Source organism: Ammospiza nelsoni, chromosome 6 (assembly GCF_027579445.1).
Source record: "Ammospiza nelsoni isolate bAmmNel1 chromosome 6, bAmmNel1.pri, whole genome shotgun sequence".
Classification (NCBI taxonomy): Eukaryota; Metazoa; Chordata; class Aves; order Passeriformes; family Passerellidae; genus Ammospiza; species Ammospiza nelsoni.
The window spans coordinates 50,441,673-50,461,724 of record NC_080638.1 but is presented as its reverse complement, the minus strand read 5'-3'; the positions used below and the strand labels follow the sequence as shown (position 1 = coordinate 50,461,724).

General features: G+C 39.6%; 1 protein-coding gene across 1 annotated transcript; it reads right to left on the bottom strand.

Moving 5' to 3' along the window:
* Positions 1-11,650: 11,650 nt before the first annotated feature.
* C6H14orf132 (chromosome 6 C14orf132 homolog) lies at positions 11,651-19,632 on the bottom strand. The gene is given in 1 exon segment (XM_059474524.1): positions 11,651-19,632. A coding segment is annotated over 1 exon segment (279 nt). The 3' UTR covers positions 11,651-19,353.
* Positions 19,633-20,052: the final 420 nt, after the last annotated feature.

Genomic DNA, 20,052 nt, shown 5'->3' with positions numbered 1-20,052 from the left:
AAATTGAAGAGTCAAGTTTTTTTAATCCTGATGCAGTCCAGACCTCTCTGTGCTGCCAGGAAACAGGGCTGCTTGGTTAGGGAGCAGCACACAGGGAGCAGAGGAAACAACTGACCCCACCTCTGCTTTCCCCAGGCTCTGGCATGGCCCCAGGCCTCTTCCCCTGGGCAAGGGATATTGTAACAGGGGAGGGGTGTTTGTCACTCTCTCTGGGTGTTTGTCACTCTCTCTGGCAGCACAGGGCTGCGGCCTGAGGCAGGTGAGGTGATTTGTGTGCGTGTGGCAGGCCAGACACAGGGTGTGACCATCTGCCAGGGACAATGTGCAGCAGCAGGTTGGGCACAGAAGCCAAGCACCAGGGAGGTGATGGCCTCCTCCTCACCCCCACAGGGAGGTGAGCTCAAGGTCATCCATTACATGCGAAATAAAAGCACTGCAAACACAACTTCCTGTCTGCAGTACTTGAAGTGAGTGAATAGCACTGCAAGTTACATTCTTTTTCATAAATTTGTCTAAGTGTAATTTGTAAAGGAAGAACCAAACAGCTGGTAACTCATTTCTCATTTTCATGACGTACTTATGTCGTTGAGGGTCAGTGGTGTCTGAAACTTGCACAAAGCAGGCACAAATGTGCCCTGCTGGTGACCACCCTCATGATGCTCACTGATTATTTCAGCTCACACACCAGCAGGGCTGACCAGCCCATTTCTTAGTGCAGCCCAGCACATCTGCTCCTGGTTGTGAGATATGGTGGTGGCTCTGTGGGCAGTCCTGTCCCACTTACCCTCCCCTGACCTCCACTCAGTGAAGAATTTCCCTGCTGGAGGACACCTTTTGGATAATATGCAGTTGTGGTATTCAGCTCCTTTGCTTCTTCCTCATCCAGGTTTAGCATGGAGGATTACACCAGGCTATGCTGCAGTGTCTGACCTGTTGTGAGCAATTTAGTCTGCAGATTTTGTCCCCAGCTGTAAGGTATGTAAGGCTAACTGGTACTCTGGCCAAATCTTTTCTTTTGACAAGCAGTTTATTAAGGAGCGCAAAAATTGCTCAACAAATTTTATTAGCATCAGAATTTGCATTGGTAACAATGAAGAAGCCTCAGTCTGTACTAGAATTTTATAGAAAGATTTTTATCTCTGGGCTCAGACTTTTAGGGACTCATACATGTCTAAACTCTGTTCCTAAGAAAAATATTTTTATCTCAGCTTTCATTCTCAAAATATGTGGGGACCTAAGTAGTCTTTTGGGCAGTTCCATCCATACAATTAGGCACACTCAAAATTCCTTGGGCTGAAGACTTTCCCAGAACAGGCATTTCATCTATGCTAACAAAATGGTTTTTTTCATTTGGAGGGACCCTCATTCAACATGGCCAAAGTTTCACCGCATAAACATGGGGAACTTAAGCAGAGACTTTCTGGGAAATTTGGTGACAAAACAAATCAAAGCCTTTTAACAAAATTATAGAATTCTTTAAAAAGAAGCTAAAAATAAGCATTCATTTAATATATTAATATATTTATATATTTATTAATACATTTATTGACATATTTACACTAATAAATATATGATATGATATGATATGATATGATATGATATGATATGATATGATATATAATATATATTATATATAATATATATGATATATATGATATATATTATATACATTTTATATATTATATATTATATATTATATATTATATATATTATAATTGTATTATGAATTTTATAAAATTAATAAAATAAATATGTATTAATGAATTTATACATTTATATATTTATTTAATGTATTAATATATTTAATTTCCTGTTCTTCGATAGCTGTGACCTCCACCATCACCACAGAGTGTTCTCTTGGAGCTTTTCATTACATCACTATGCCGGCTTTGAAAAACTGTTTGCCAACTCTCTTGTTGTTTAAAATATGATGAAAACCTTGATCACTTTTTCCTCCCAGACAGAGGCATGGCTTGTGAAGCGGTATATAAACAGGGGGATTCAATGTCTGCAAGGCCAAGGGCTCCCAGCACCCAGACTGCCCCTGCCTCTCTGGCAGACTAAACTTCCTCTCAGTCTGCCTTCAGCACAGACCTGAAGAACAATTGTCATTATTGCTCCCCTCCCTCATATTGCTGCACTTCTAAATACTGCATTGCTATTGTGTGATTCTCCAGTTTCCTCCATGCTATTGAATTCTATTTTCTGTTACAAAGTTAGGACAAGACTGAGTGTTTATTTTCAGAAATCCAGCCCCAGAGGAAACAATTCTGATTTTCCTCTTTTTGGCCATCTGTCTTGCTGATAATTTGTTGTGTTGCAGACAAAACTTATTTTTAACTAATTCTGAGCTGCAGCATTTGGCTTTGTTGCCCCGCACTGTTTTGCCTGTTTCATGATAATTTTCCAAGATGTTTCTGCAAAGTCAAGTTCCTACAGTAAATATCTCTCTGAAGAAGCTTGTCTCCCATTTCACTTCAGTTACACTTGACACTAAGCAAAAAGTCTCAGATTTCTCATTGAGGGTGGAAATGGCAGTCTTGCTGACTCTGATATTGCAATTTTTTTAATTTCATTTTTTTATGCCCAACATATTTAATCACAGAATCATATGATTGTTTGGGTTTGAAAGGGACATTAAAGAATATTTATTTCCAACCTTCCTGCCATAAGCAGGGGCACCTTCCACTAGATCAGGTTGCTCAAAGCTCCATTCAGCTTGGCCCTGAACTTCCAGAGACTTGGCATCCAAAATTTTGAGCAACCTCTGCCAGTGCCTCACCATCCTCACAGGAAAGAATTTTTTCCTAGCGTCTAATCTAATCTAAACCTACACTCTTTCAGTTTAGAGCCATTACCTCTCATCCCCTATCTGCCCCTGTAAAAAGTCCCTTTCCTGCTTTCTTGTAGGTCCCTCTTTAGGGAGTGGAAAGTGCTGTAAGGTCTCTCTGGAGTCTTCTCCAGGCTGAACAACCCCAACTCTCTCAATCTGTCTTCATAGGAGAGGTGATGGAAATGAAAAGAATGACGATGAAAACAAAAACCAGCCCTGAGCCAATGAACAAGAGATCCCAAAGCATAGAGTCTTCTTACTCTTTTTGAGATTTTAGAATAGATTATTTCATTTGGAAGGGACCTAAAATTGAAGGTTTGTTGTGGAATGCTGTAGATTTAAGGAAAAGCAAATAAAAACCCCCAGATGCCTCAAAGTGGCTCTCAACATCTACAATAATCACTATAGATTTAAGATAAGAGCTTCTACTCACTGAGTTAAGATTCTGATGCTTCCTGAATGGTGACTCCCAAACTGTAGAATGAAACCTCACACATAGGGACCAAAATTAAAAGTAAACATCATGTAAGAAGGTGACAAAAACTCCCTTGCAAACAGCAACTCCCCACCCCCTAAAAAAACCCCCAAAACAAAGAAACTGAAAGCAAATGTAAGATTTGTTAACAAACAAAAAACAGAAGATGCACTGAGTATATTTTTAAAAGAAAATTTTAAAAGCAAGGAAAAAGTTTGATCAGAAATATAATGTCCACTAAGGTGCTATTTCTTTTGATGGGAAACACCAGAAAGAGGAAACCTTTTATTTTTATTTCTTGCCCTAGTGAGTCAGGATATCACTCATGGAAAAGTGGGAAAGCAGTGTCAAATAGTGGTGACAGGAAACATAACAGCAGCAAATTTCTTTCAAGGCCCACTGATCTTGGGGTGGGTTGTTTCAAAAATCTGAAGTGACTGAAGGACAATATGCATCTATTTGTGAGCCAAGCAGCAGTTCTCATATCCTTAGGCAGACAATTTTCCTCCCATTACCTTCAGGGATGTAGGTTTCCATACCAAAGGAGAAAAAGTATTAGCAGGATGTGAGAAACAGATTCACTCTTTTAATATGTTGATTCAAAAGGGGAAAGCTGAGTCACTATTCTGGGAATAGAAACATTTACAGGTATCATGGCAATGCAAAAGGGGAAGATTTCCTAATTTCCCTGGGTTTTGAGCTTGCTAAAGAATAACTTGGGAGAATCCTTTTCCCCTCAGTCATGCACTTAGAAATTTTCTGGGTGGTATGTGAAATAAAGGGTCTGACTTTGAGCTTCCTGTTAGTGGCCCTAATCAAGAAGGACCCTGCTGAAGCCAGCATTGCACTGGGTACAATAATTTGAAATGTGTGTGGAGAAGATGAATAAGATTATCTTTTTCAGCAGATATTATCTGCTGAAAATATTGCTCAATTTGCTCCGATCAGTAGATTATGATGCTGTTTTGAATAATATAAACCAAATTCTCATGTCCTTGCTTTCAATGATTCCCAGCAAACTACAAAGGAAGCCATTGAAAAGAACTTTTCTGTGTTTCTAAACTGCACAAGAGAGGAAAGCTTCAAGGCTGTATTATAGACATTCAATAATATTTCAAAGGAATCCTTAAAAGGATTCCAAAGCTAGAGGACACTGTTATTATTTTACTGGATCTTGTATATAAATAGAGCACAAATTTCCAAACAGTGCCGAATCTTTTCCGTAAGTGAGTGACATTTGTTGAGCAGGAATAGCTTTTCAAAGCAACACTGAGTTGAAAAATGAATCTAGGAGAAGAAAAGCAGTATATTTTTGTTTCAATATCTATTTCAAGTCTGTGATTCATCTCTACACAACTAACATGACTGTATCCTAGGGGACAGGATAAAGCAAGCAGTGAGGGGGGTGGCGAGTGCCTTCTGTGAATTCCTCATGTAGTGGTGAACAGATGGGATATAAATCATGTTTTCATAGCCTATAAAGAAAAAGACTCATCAGTCACTGCAACTGTGATGTGATATAAGGATTAGTTCATGATAGATAATGCAGCATTCCAGCAGAGTGTTCTAATGCTGTCTCAAGGCTAAAATATTACATTGCACACTGTTTGTTACAGATATGACAGAAGGGAAATACTTTGGTTACAATTATCTCAAAGCTACTGGTCTCTCAAACAAGATAGGAAAAATATCACTTTAGATTTAGATTGTGCAGTCTAGATGGTTTTCATTAGGAATAAAACTTCAATCTCATGTCTCAGCTTTGCAGCTGTGCAGGGAAACCCATGTACTTTTCCAGGGTCAAATAATCTTTGAAGAATGGAAGGCGTTTGTGGTGTGTGCAGTAACATAACTTAAAGAAGACAGGAGAGAAAAAAGAAGGTAAGTAAATAGCATTATAGAATGAAAATAATTTTTATAAATTGTAATGTGTTGAGGTAATATTGTAGGTCAAGGGAAAAAAGGAACATGGATAGCCTTGCATCTGGAAAATTCAGCATTAGAGGCTTAGAAGCTGCTCTTTCTTGGAAGCAGTTAAGGATTTGCCTCTGATTTCATAGCAAAGAAGAAATACCATTTCTATCTTCTATCAGTACCTCATAGCCAAGTTAACTTGTTTCTCAGACTAAGGAACTGGAGATACAGACACTGCAAGGTTTACATGCAATGGAATTTTGCAAATGAAAATCCAACAATCAGAAGAATTACTTCAGTCCTCATTAGAACAAGACATTTTTTACAGTTTCCTTTCAGAAATCTCCCTTAGTTTCTTTAAATTCCACTTACAGAAACCATGATGCCATCCTCTGACAGCCTGACAGATTGCACTAAACCAATTAAATTAAACAAAACCATTGCACAGACACTAAAATATGTTACCCCAAAACCTTATTGTCTTGAATCTTATTATTAGAAAGATTTCCATCTTGAACAGGCAACATTGTTATAAATAATACAGTTTACTGGAAAAAAAACATACAGCTCAATATCCTAACAGTGATAGAAATCAAACCAGTTGTGAAGATGTACTGATTTTTAATTAATTTCATATATAAGTATAAATCTATATAGTGTAATCTAAAATATATAGTATAAATCTATCAAGAGATAAGACTTAGGCATCCAAGTGGCTTCAAAAAAGTTCCATAATAAAGCTAAGTTTCTGAATTCTGTCATCAGTGTATCCCTCTTAAAAAATCACAATCTACCAACCAAAAAGAACGCCAAAGCTCCAAATTCCCCAAAACTTCAAAATGTAAAACCTTTATATCTCTCCTGGAAGCTAACCTGGGAACTCTCCAAATATTTGTGGGTTCTTGAAGCTGTCTTTGGGATGCCACCCAAGGGAAAGCTCTTCTGATGATCCCAAGTGTGCAGCTTGTGTTCCACGAATGACAGATTTAATCTGTGAGATTCAGTGCACCATAGAACTAATCAACCATGAAAAACTAAGGTACTATATTCTTTCTCCTTCCTTCTCCTCCCCCAGCAATGTCCAGCATCCATTGGTCAGAGTGAGCACTTACCTGACTGTGGAGGAGAAAGCTCAGATTCCCCTTCTGCACATGGGGAGGCAAACACTGATGTTTCTGAGGCCAAGGCTGCACTCACTGAGCTGTAGAATACTGTTTGCTATACTCCCATCTTAGTGCTTAGGCCCTAAAGAGAGATTAATTGGACAAGAGAGCAAATCCAAGTGTTTTAGTGGTTAGGAAACTCAGCTGGGAGTAGGCAAGTCAAACTATTTCTCCAATTGCATATTTTAAGAGGGATTAGACAAAAAGCACTAATATGCAGTTTTACAGACAGAGTTTATTAATGCAGCTGCTGTGATCATTTCAAATTTCCTAGAAAATGCTGTGCAGCTGATGAATAGACAACTGAAGTTATTTAAAGGTTTTCATGTCTTCTCCTAGCCAGTTTTTTTCTATAGTGGTGAGTGGGATGGATGCTAACTCTTCAATAGCTCCCCTGAGATGAAGTGAGGATCAAAATCAGAAGGAGGCAGAGAAGGTGAGAGCTATTTTGCATGAAAAATCTTATTGCCTTCAAATATCCCCAGCCAAGTGATTACACTCTTCAAGTTGGTCAGGAGAGAGAAATCTCAAAATGACACTGTGGTAACCAGTAAGACCAGCTAAGAATTTTTCAGCTGACTTGGCCTCAAGTTTCAAGAAATGCTTCAGAAATTATTACATTTTTCATTTAACCTGAGCTGTTAACCATATAGGTCCTATCATTATCTGAACCTATGCTGCCAAAAATTTCAGCTGCAAAAACTTCAAGGTGAACAAGTAATAATCAGTCTTTAAGTTGCATTAGTTTTCACAGTGGAGACTTGAGATATTAATTCTGGCAGTTTTTCAGTGAAATCTTAACACTGATGTGAGGCAAACACATCAGGATAAACTATCATGGTTGTAGGTATGCTAAATAAAGTGCGAGAAATGTGTGCAATGACATGATACTTAGCTGGTTATGAAAATACAATCTTATTTTACAATCTTTGTTATGAAAAACTTGCAACATGAAGTGGGAGATGCATGAGGAATGGGAAGTGAAGTCCCTTGGGAGGTGCAGTCCATCGGTGGTGTCCAGAGGGTAAGTCAAAGTCATGGCCAAGTCGCTCTTGCCATTGAAGCATCAGTCACAGGATTGCTCCTGGACTTGTCAGAGTTGCCCTTCCAGCAGCCTACAAAAAGTACAGTCTATCCTTCAAGGGGACAGTCAGAATAAAGCCTCCAGGCAAAATCTGCCTTTCTGTGCCCAGAAACTGTCTAGGGTTTTTTAGTGGGTTTTCCCCCCCACCCTGTTTGTATTTCTTTTGTTTTCTTTTGTGTTTTGAGCTGGCTTGTTTGTTTTTTCCTCATTAAATCTTGCTATTATGCTATTATTTTGTAACTGGGATGTGCATGGAATAGGCAATTGACAGCTGCAGTACAGGAAAAAGACTCCTGATATTTGGATTTTTAATTTCCAGTTGTGGAATGGCCCTACATTCTAGTTCTGATTATCTGATGTGATAGCATTTTCCATGGCTTGTATTATAGCACGGAGGAAATAGTCAAGTGGCTTGAGAGACATTATCCTCATTTCTATGTCAAATTCGCTTTGCTGTTTTTGCTTTGATGGGGATTTTTGGTGCTGCTTTATTTTAATATAAAACATTGTTCCACCACTTGATTTAACAGATATTCTTTTCCTGCAGTCATTTCCTGTTAAAATGGATGTGCTACAATGGAAGTCTCTTACCAGGCAGGTTTGAAGGAGGCACTTCCTATTTCCCTGGAGTGAGTCATGGGGTTTTGTCACAGACGTCTTTTGTGAAAAATCCTTTCTTTAGGATTTTTCCCTCTTCTGGGAAGCTGCGGCCCCAGAAAGAGAATATAAACAATGGTTATCAGCTGCTGTGAAATGCAACATGTGCACCTGTGATTGGCCCATGTTCCATGTGTACAATTAAGGGCCAATCAAAGACTGAGCTCTCTCTGGGAGAATCAGAGAGAGCTCCCTTGTTGATTCATTCCTTTTCTATTCTTAGCTTAGCAGCTTCTGAACTTTTCTCTCTATTCCTTTTAGTATAGTCTTAATGTATTATATATCATAAAATAATAAATGCAGCCTTCTGATCACGGAGTCAAGATTCTCGTCTATCTCTTCACCCCTGAGGAACGCTTGCAAGCCCGGCAACAGGGTTTATGTGGGCAGGGAAGATGGGGTGACCTCCAGGCAAGTCCCAGGCCAGCTGTGAGAGGCTGCCCAGTGTCTGCCCTCGCACAGCCCCAGCCAGGAGCCAGCACTGAGCCCTCACTGCCAGCCCCGGGCTGCACACAAACCCACAGCTCCTCAGCAGAGCAGCCCTGCTGGGCTTTTGTGAGCACTTGTGACAATTTCCTGTGCTGATCAGATAATCAGTCAGTTCAGAAGCAGAACTTTGTAGATCCCTAATTAATTTGTTCATGGTGCATCAGGTTTCTGAGACAGCTCTTCCCTTCTTAGCAAGAATTAAAGCAGAGGAAGTACAGAAGCACTGAGGATTGCTGTCAAGCTATAAAGTACGGATGGTTCTCATCTAACTTAAATCAGCCTCACTGCAGAAAGCATTCTTAACTGGGCACTTGAACACACATTAAAACACATCCCAGGAGCTGTTTTTATCACAGAACAGATAATGGATTATAAAAAATACAGCATAATTTGACACAGTGTGCTGTTCACATACTGATATATTTAAAAATTGCTTCAGTGGCAAGATTATATTGAAAATTTTAGCATGTGAACATCCAAAGCTGTTTGCAGTTATGATGTCCCATTGTACTGCACTAAAAATGCTCTGATTCTTGTCATATCAGAGGTCTCAATGTCTTATAATCAAAGCTAAACAAAGCTATTCTGAAATAGGACAAAATGTTGTTAAGTTTTATGTTTATTTATTTTGTTTTTTCACATTTAGAATATATTTTTTCCCAAAATTGCTTGAAGAACAGAAATTCTCGATTGTGATTGGAAGATGAAAAAATTAAGGATTCATCTAGAATATCCTCAGAAGCGAGGCAAGGGGGACAACAACTTTAAGAATTGAGTCCTACATATCCTTGAACATTAAAGAAATAGGAAGGTGAGGAAAATTCTTACAAGGTCAAAGTTTGAGTTTGATTTTAGGAAAGTCCAGTCAAGATGTACTTCAAAAGATAGGACTTGCCTGAAACAAAATCAAGTAAATAGTAAGCAGAAATTATTAGGGAAGGTTGCACAGAGGACAGAAATGAGTTTAGCTAAGAGCAGCTGGTGTGGTCACAAAAATTATTTTAAAAACACAGAAGCATGAGACTTTCAAGGGAATGAGTGGGTGCTTAGATTTACCCAAAGGTGAAAGAAATAAGTACTTTGTAAGTATTTTGTTTCCATCAGCTGTTATTGTAGAGGACTTTGAGGTATATTTACTCAGTCTTTTCAAGAAATAAATATTGATAAGGATCAAAAGAGATTGGGTATTCACACTAGGTAAGAAATGAAAGAGTAGAGAGATTTAAAAAAATAAATTAAAAGCACCAGGTGCTTGGAAGAAGAGCTGAGCTGCTAAGAAAATAGAACTCTGTTTAAAATAGTTCGCTACACTGAAGGCCCTGGGAATTATAAATCATTTACCTATCCCTTACCTATCCTTTAAGGAGTCACTAGGGAAATTCAGAGAGCAGTAAACCTTTTTTTCTATACCCAACCAACATCTGTTGGCATCAAAACTTTGTAATTCCCAACAGAAATCACAAAAAAATCTCCATAAAAGGAGTGTCTTTCTTGCCTCTAATGAGCAAGGATTGTCTGAATATATAAGGGAAATACAGGAATTATTTGATCTCATGGATTCAGAATCACAAGGTCTGTCTTTACAAAATGTGCTACAAATTTTGTGGGTGATTTGCTTAGGTCAGAACAATGCCTTTGCAAGCAATAGCAAAAGGCAAGCTCCTGTTTGAATCCAATGTTTCTGTTAAGACAGGAGGCAGGGGAATAGATAGCAGGTTGTTTATAGAAGAGCTTCACCTATACCCAGGTAAGATATGTGCCTGCTGCAGTTAAAGCCATCTGGTCTGATTTGAATTAACTATTTTTATCCTAAAGAAAACTGTAATGTAGCATTAGACACAGCAAAATATGTCAGTTGAAATGCCACAGTGGACAGGCTCTCTTGGGCTAAAAGAATGATGTTCTCTGTTAGTCTCACCACAGAGCAATTTGCATTAGCAGGCAGCTTGTTTATATTGATAATGCTGTGCAAAAACAGTGCTGGCAATTTCAATTGGTTTTATCAGTCTGAACACACATAGCTGGATTTTTAAATTACTGTTGAACAGAACATTCTCTTCCATTTCTAGATTATACTTATTTCTCAATACTTTGCAGAATTCAGAAATGAACAGAAATGTGACTTGCATGATTCCATAGTTGCAATGGAAAAATGAATTATAATTAGATACTGCTGTAGTGTAGCAATTACACTGCCCTACATTCTGATGGGTGAATTCTGGAATATGTAATGTTGCAAAGTTGATAAAGAATGGGACGAGATAAAACATGCCTTTTATTTTTAGTTTTATTTTTAAATGTATTTTTGTGAGACTTCCTATCAGGATTGGTTTATGCATCTTCACAAACCGAGTTTGCTACATTCAAAGGTAAATAATTTTTTTATTTTAAGTTGTGCTTAAGAGGTCCCTTAGCATGTCCTTTTGCCATTCTTTCAGCAGATCTAACTCAACCTGCCTCATTGAATCCCTTTAGGAGAATCATAAGGAAAGGCCCATAATAATCTGTATGCTGCATTGCATTAGCAAAGCCAAATGTTTTCCTTTTTTCCTACTGCCACTATCTGCCTTGGTGAGGCTTGCTGGACATCCTGCAGCAAGGTCTGGTGCCCCCTTTAATTCCCCAGAAGCCTTTGGTCAGGATTTTGGGGCCACAGCCACAAAGGCCCCTGCACAGCTCTGGGGGTCAGGATGGCCAAGCTCAGCTGGGGAGAGAATGGGCAGAGAGCAGCTCATGGGGTAAGGCATTCTGAGCTAATGTTTGAAGAAAACAAGACTTTTTTTGGGCTCCCAGATGTGTTGAAGCACTTCTTGGACTTTGAGAGCTGGTAAATACATTTCTATATAAATAGCCACAGTGCTATTCCATGCCATTCAATAGAGATCATTTCCCAAGGGTACCAAATCATGCAGATTTCTAAATTGTAAGAAATAACTAGTGTCAGACTACCACTGGAGGTAATAATCAAATAATGCAATTCCAGACTTCTAACTACTGTCAAGTGAACTGAGAACAAAATGAAAAATCACACACCATTATCAATTTGAAGAACTTTATCCAAAACCACAATTTCCATCTGATATTAACAAAACTTGTCATTTTCACCATAGTAAAGGAATGAACCAGTACTAAGTACACATATAGTGAAAGCAGTCAATAAGTGGAAATGAACATATCAGGAGCTTAAAAGAATACATTTCTCTTAACTAAACTTGCTAATTACAGTAAACTTGGAGAAAGCAGAGGGCATTTTTAAAGTTGTTTTTGTCTTTACAGATAGAGCTCCACGATCCAAGAACAATGATTACAACAGTAAAGGTTTTTCTAGAAACCAACCCATGTATTACAAAAACAATACAGAGAATCCCTGCAAACCTGATAATGTACAAAACAGGATAGCAGAGAGAAAGCAGAGAGAAGAATATAATTTCCATATGACTGTGATTTTGTGTGAAGCACAGATGCTTTCAGAAGTGTCACTATTTAGCTTTTTTTGGGAGAAAAAGCCCCAGATAATTAGGCAGTATTTGAGATAACTGAAAAACAAACGTAATAGGCTACCTCACAAAGCTAACAACCAGATTTATTTACATAAGCTTCACACTTCACTGAGACTTTGTGCTCCACTCCTTCTGAACTTCCAAACTTCAGAACTGGAAGAGGACTTACTTAGAGAAAGAACAAAGATTTCTCAGGTTGGGTGCTCATACTAGGAAAAAATAGTGCAACTGTTTGCTACGTTATGTACCCTTCCAGCATTTTTATCAAAATATTCAGACTTGGTTTTATTACCTTCTCATTTAAAAAAATACAGCATTCTGCTTTCTTTCTTGCTTTTGATTAAGAAATTACAGACATTTTTACATTTAAAATAAAAACCCCAGCAATCCACGGCTAGTCCTGCAAACTGATCCAGTGAAGCAGATGTCAGAAGTACAGCAGAAGTGTTATTAATGGAGTCGACTCCAGGTGGAGGCAAAGGTTCCTCTGGATGGAGCAGCGTGCAGGCTCAGGAACTTCAATCATCCTTATGAAGGCAGCAGCTGAGATGGGTTTTAGGCCTAGACTTGAAAGAGTTCAATGTTATTTGTTCATTGGTGGGAGTGAACTCCTCAGGAAATGCGATATCACTGTAATGGCTGCAGCTCAGGAAGCTCCCAGAACACCAGGCTGCAGAGCTCCCTCAGTTCTGGCAGAAGAATGTGCTTTCCTTTGGGTACAATGGCATTTCTAAATGTTCAATCTGGCTGTAGCAGCTTGGCTGTGTGTCTGAGAACTGCAGGTGTGATTAGATTTGAAATAGCTTAGCACATTGTGCCTGTTTTTCTTTTCTGAATAGGCTGCTCTTTAATGGCCCTGACCCCACAGTAAATCTCATGGAGCTTTTCTGTTCTCCTTAGGACCCACTCCCACTGCCCTCACCTGACCCCAAGAGCATTACCACTGATTCTGATCTGCTAACAAAACAAAGGACTTTGGATTGAGAAAAGCTCAGGAAGTGCTGGCTGCAGAACAGTGCAGTGGATCCGTACAGTCTGAATTTTTGAAAGGTAACTTTGCATTGTATGGATACTGACAACACAGTTACCAAGCTTCACAGCCACATCTTGCCCTCTGCTTAGGGCAAACACTTTGTGGTTTGCTAAGGCAGATAATGATTAAGATTTTCTCCCAGAAGAGGCCTTGTGTCACTGCTCCTTGCCCTCACTGTGGAAGGTCCTTTCTCATCACTAACCTTACTCTCAGAGGTCAGCCAAGGAGCTGGCTACAAAGGGCTGAAGAACACTGCTGGCTTCCAAATGCTCACATGCTCTGACACCAAGGAATGAAAAGAATACAGCAAAGACAAGGGGAGAAATAAAATGAAGGCACAGAGACTATGTAATGGTGGCAATGAGTTCAAAGAGATGGATGTGAGTTCAAGGGTAATATAGGGAGGAATGAGGAAGGATAGAGACTAAAGGATTGGGCAGTGACTTTGGAGACATTCTGTGATTCTCTTGCTTGTTTCTTTTCTCAGCATCTTTAAAGTCTGGATAATAGGAAAACTGAAGATTAAAATGAGTCAATGCTACTGTACGGATGATACTTGACTCATTAATGTTCCATGCTTAAGAAAATAGGGTTGGTTTTGCTTTTGCAGGACTAAGCAGAGCTTTAGGAGGTAACTCCTGTATGTATTCTACTAACACAGGAACATTTTAGAGTATTTTCTGCAACTGAAAATAGCAGCCTGGGAAAGACAGAATGGGTGGCACAAGCTCTTAAGAATTCCAGAAGAAGGGAGACTATTTGTGCTCACACAAAAGGGCCTTGCTACCAACAGCTCAAGTCTGCCTATGTCACTCAGGAAAAACTGCCTTAGGGACATGTCCTTGAGATGATTGTGACATGTTTGTCTTATCAGGGTTTTCTTTTCCAGTTCATGGCTGTGTTGGTGTAATTTCCAAACCAGCAGAAGTAGTTCTGCACGTTTCAGTGTAAATGCTCTAGGACAGGCCAGAATGAGATAAAATTGTCATACATTTTGTTCTGCAAAGGCAAATATTTCCCTGGAACTGCTTATGTAGGTAATAGGACACTTGCTTCTTTTATTTGTGCCTGAAGAACCACAAACTAAAATGGGACATGGCTGGTCCACAGCTGTTAGGAGCTCCCTACATGTCCAGAGAAGAGCATAGTGGTGACTTCATTTTCCCTGTTTTGTGCTGAAAAGAAGAGGTAAAAGGCAAAGATGGGTTATAAGAGGAAACACAAAAGGTGTCAGATTAAGGGCAGTAGAGACTTTAAGGTTCAGGATGCCTTGACTGCTTTAGGATGTTCTCAGACAAGAGGTAAAGGGCTAAATGCATGTTAAACCACCCCTCTTTTGACCTTATGGTTACTGAACAATGTTCCAGGAACAATGCAGCTAACAGAATATTGATCTCTGGCTCTTCTGTGACTAGAACAAATGTGCTTGTTTCCCTGAGGATGAGCAGGCTGTGAGGGGAGGAGGGACAGGCTGTACCTGGAGGTTCAGCTCCCACTCAGCCCTGGCTGTGTGTCCAGGGAGCCAGCAGGGCTCAGAGGGACACAGCAGCAGCTAATGAAGCACTCAGCCCTGCCCGTCATGGATTGTGGCTGACATTATCACCAGGGACCTCACTGCCCTTTCCTTCCTGCACATTAATCACATGAAATCCAATTCTCCAGAGCTCTGAATGTTCCAAAGGCACAGATGCATTTTGATCCGGGATTCTGATCTTTAGTCCATTTACCTCAAATGGAAATCACGCCTAAAAAGAGCAAATTTCCAGATTCTACTCTGTGATTAGCCACAGGAAACTCAGTCAAATTACTTTGGATAAATGGACAGTGCTACACGAAATTAATAACTCAGTGGCCTACAGAGAAATGTGAAAAGGATATTACCAACTGGAATTGCCTGAGTATAGCAAAATGAAAGCTTTTAATAATAGACAAAATACATAACAACCCAGAGACTAGAGACTCCTGTTTTCACTTGGTCCCAGACACAAAGGTGTATTTTTTTTTATGTTCAAAAGGTGTACAGGGCAAGACAATAATGGCTGGATGCTTCTATTCACTCTTGATTTGGGGCTGATTGTTACAGTCTGCTTAGCAGCTGGGTGGGATGCTGACTGCCTTCAAGTCCTATTGCAAGTGAGGATTTTGGAGCAGGGATCTCATTACTTCTGAGTTATCTATGACCTCATCTGCCCACGGAAAAGGCTAAATGCCATTTTTGTAGCAGATGAGTCTCCCTGCTACTACTTTTGCATCCATTTCAAAATTGGTTTTTCAGCTTTGCAAGTGTGCTGACACAGAAATACAGGTTGTTAACGCTGTGGGCAAGCACAGACTCCTACTTGCAGATAAAAATATGATAGGAATAGCTCTAGTGGGTTTGCCCACTCAGTTCTCCTTTCTAATGTGCCATTGCACCCACCTGAATAATTGTTCAGCCTTTAGTCTCTTTGCTGTGGTGGCTGCACAGCTGCTGTGTCGAGCAGGTGGCTGCTTTGAGAAAAAAAATCCTTTAGAGGGAGTTTGATTATTTGGTATGTTGCCATAGATCTCTAGATCCATGGCTAAAAGGGAATTATTAGGGCACCCCAGTTTGTCTTCCTTGGCTCATTGATAACTTTGCAGGGCAAAGTTGCTTCTTGTGTTTGTATGATGAGGTTGCACAACAGAGCTGGAGGTGAAACACCCCTAGAGGTAGAGCATATAGAAAGTGGTTTGCTTCACCTCCCAGGGAATGAACTGCAGTAGGGATTTCCTAACTGCTATCTGTGCTAGACATTTTAAACTGAAGCACTTTTCAAGTGGAACCTTTTCTCAGGCTCATACATAAAGTGCTCAGCAAAGCACAGAACCCTGTTCTTTTAAAGAAAAGGCTTCAGAAAACAGCTCTGGGGAATGTGTCTGGGCTTGGCTTCTTCATCACTCCTCAGTGAGTGACATCAATTATCCAGCTCCTGGCTCCAAGGAACAGAGAAACTATAGTGGTCCAAGTCAAGCTGTGTTGAGAGTTCAAGAGGCAACATATTTCACAGGACCATAACTGTGAAACATCCTGCACTCAGCACTGCTCCATTCCCCTCTGCAGCTTCTCTGAACTTATTGATGAATTAGTCCCCTTTTTCAATGGTTTCATTTAAACCTCCACTAACCTCCCAGAAGAGACGAGTGGTTGTAGTGCACAAAGCCAGAACACAACATCCAGAAATGCAGTGTGCATATTGTCACTATCAAAGCAGAGCAGAGCTGGAACCAGCTCTGCAATTTGGGGATCTTCAATACACCTGACAATATTCCACACTCACATGCAGTATCCTTGTACCTGCATGCTAGAAGTAACTCTTCCTCCCAACACAGAAGCCATACAGTTAGTGTGCAGCTTAACTATGAGGCAGGAATTGCCTGCACTTGCTGCTTGTACCCAGCTTGCCATGTCACCCTGTCAAGCCAATTACTTAAATTAAAGTTTTGTCTGGCCCTTCTTGACAACACAGCCTCTAATAATGAAAATACGTATGATGATGATCTGGATGCAGGAGGTGGAACTCATTGTTTTCCAAGGCTCCTGCTATTACTATCAGTTTCACATGAAAGCAGGGCATTTTCTTGGGGAAAAGCAACACAGAAGTGTCACTTGGTTTCACTAGTAGAATAGTGGGTTTTTTTGCTGTTCCCTCTCTAATGCTTTTCTTCATGGTTGAAGAGTTTAGTCCAGTGCTCTGGGAGAGAGTTGCAAACATTGCTAATTGCACTAAGATTAATATTCTAGGAAATTTAAGCAAAGCACTCCACTGGCAAATTCATTAGGCAGCAGAATAATCCCACTGGGCAAGTACCATTGTGTCAAACTGGTTTTAGTCAAGGTGGAAATGTTTTGCTCTTTATGCCAAAATGCTTGCAGGATCTGGCCTAACTAGACAGCCTGCAGGAACAATGAAGACAAGTCCATGAATAACTGATACAATTACAAAGGCAACAGAACATCAGAAAATGGTTGGGGACAGTACATTACACTAAGCAACATTTTCACAGATCCTACATGTTTACACACCCGACCTTGTTCTGCTATATTCTTCATTGGAAACTTCTCTGCAGCTTTCCAACATCTTCCTTTCTGCTCAGCAAGAATAAGGAGGGATGCAAAAACAAACAAGGTAGGTAATTTATGCAGCTCCTCTGCTTTTTGTTGTCCTGTGGCTATGAAGGAATCAATAGCTATTTTAGGAAATGAAAATAATAATTTTTCTTTCATCCTTAAGACTACAGTTATTTTATTGGACAGAATTTGCTTTCTTTCCCTCTGATCTTCCAGAACTGGAGCTCTTAAACTTTTTCCCAGTATAGGTCTTGTCTGTCCTCAACCATCTTCACAAAATCCTGCCTCCAAATAGGGAAATAACAACACACACAGATGCTCATAATTGTTTTTCTCAGCCTCAAAATAACCTAATTTATTTTCTCCCCACTGCTAGCTCTGTTTGCATCTTTCCTAGCTTTAAAGGACAGTTCACAGAGAGGGAAAAATATACACAGTGACTGCTGAGTGGTTATAAAGACTGATTTGGGGCATGCTGCTTTGATTCAAGTAACTGTCCACCAAGCCCTGCAGGAAAATGGGTTTAAAGAGAAAAGTGGGAAATCCAAACCTCTCTATACATTCAGCAGCTCATAGCCCAGCCTCAAGCTCAGTAGCAGGCAAGTGTCAAAAATAGTCTCTGTTCCTGCAGACAAGGTTTCTGGAATTAGGGTATTAGCTGTATGAGACAGAAAACCTAGACAGTACATGCAGACATAGAAGAAGAATTTGTCTGCAGCTCTCAAAGTTCATACATTTTGTGTATTGTTGCTTAATTTTTATGGGGGTGAAGAAAGATTTCCAACAGTGGTGATTTTTTTTTTTTCTTCTCTCAAGATTTTACAATTTCTCAAGCAAGGAAGGCTACAGCTTGTCTCGAAAAGATACAGCTCTTGAAAATGAACTGCCCATGGAAAAAATGCAGTAAAAATGTTGCCTCTCAGTGGAACAAATCCAAAAGATAATCAGAGTCATTACCTAAAGCCAGTTATAAAAAAAATCTCGTCCAAGATCCTCGCCAGAACCCAGAGATATATTAATACTGAGATACAAGTACTTGCACATCTGACACTTATTACTTTTCTTGTGTTGTTTCTACCCCAGGACATACCTGACTCTTAAATTCACCCCTGCATAAGCACTGAAGTGACCAACCTTTCTTTCAATTCTATCTTTCTCATAGACATATTCACTATAAATTAGGCTATACAATTTTTCCATCATTCTTTCAGTACATCAATAACCTCATGAAAGCACATAGCTGCTGTAAGAAATCTGGATTGCAGTCCAGCGAGATGAGAAGTGTGGTATTAGGCTTTTGTTTCCTGGAAGGAATGCATATACAAACCACTGCAAACCAGTACCTCTAGACAGAAATGGGAACTTGTGCTGCTACTCTGTTTACCATTTTCTTCTCTGAAATTCAGAGCAGAGCAGCAGTAGCTGTGCCTCCTCCTGAAGAGCAGGCAGGTTCAGCATAAATGTATTGATTACCAGCTCCAGTTACTGAAACTGGAAGGCAGGTAACAGACAGCCTGCATCTGCCTGTCATGGCTGTGAGACTGATGATTTTGAGTACAGCCCAGGAGTCTGCAGCCATGCTGAAGACCCACACATGATGAACTTAGATTTCATCAGAACCGAGCCAATGCCAATGACTTGGTCCATCAAGGAAATTAAGATGTTCAGAAAACACAACTCGGAACAATTCCATATAACATTATACCACAGTAAAAAATGCACACACACAAAAAGAAAAGCTGACAAATTGCAGAAGAGCTGCTAGAAAAATCTACAGTAAAAAATAAGCACTTTCTATATAAATATCTCTCTGTATTTACTATACCCAAGTTGATCTCTCTTTTATTACATTTCTATACAAAACTGGTATTGGCTCTGTTCTCAAATAAAGCTCTCACCTCCACACAATTTGCATCCAAACTTTCTGCCATTAAGACTTAAGATGATTAACTTGCATTTCATTTCCATGACTGTGGCAGCACTTAATCAACAAAGTCTCTAGTTATATGTATTTATATAGATATACATGTATATATACACACATACATACATACATACACATGACAAATACTGTTGAAGATTTCCTTTCTTCCAGTGTTTGTAGTGACAGTCATCCTAGAAGGTGAAGGCATACACAACTCCCACAACCACAATATTTCCAATTGTTGCTATTATTGCAATCCATAACAATATGGCATCATTTGAAGAACGGGATGTCTCTTCTGGTGGATTCTGAATGGAAGAAGCTGCATGGACGTTGGCTGATGAGTTAAACAGGGAGTACTCTGTACTAAAGTCCTCGTTGGGTGAGTCCATAAAGGCTCCTCCCATAACAGGAAGCTGTGAAAAAAAACATGGCAGAATCAGACTGAAAGCTAATAGCTACTTTTGCATTGTCTCAAAGTCATTATCAAAGACTAACCATTAGCTAGCTTGCAAAATTACTGAGATTTCATGTACATAGTGCTAACCTGTCAGGAACATCACAGACTATAATATTTCTCCCATTTCTGTTGGAATCACTATTATTGAAGAAAACCTGTATATAATACATGCACTATACAGAAGACCTCACATGCAGGCTTCAAGTCACCCTAAGTAACCATATGCATTTAGAAGAGATGTCCATATACACAAAGCACTCACATACCAGAATTTGAGTTGATAGCAAGAGGATTGTTTTGTGACTACAAGCAAAGGTATCATGTCACTGCAAGACATTGCACAAGCACAGAGAGGATCTGATGCAGAGAATTTGTGCTCCTCTTACGCATCACTCAGAAGCAAACTCTTGGTTTATGTGGAGATCATGTA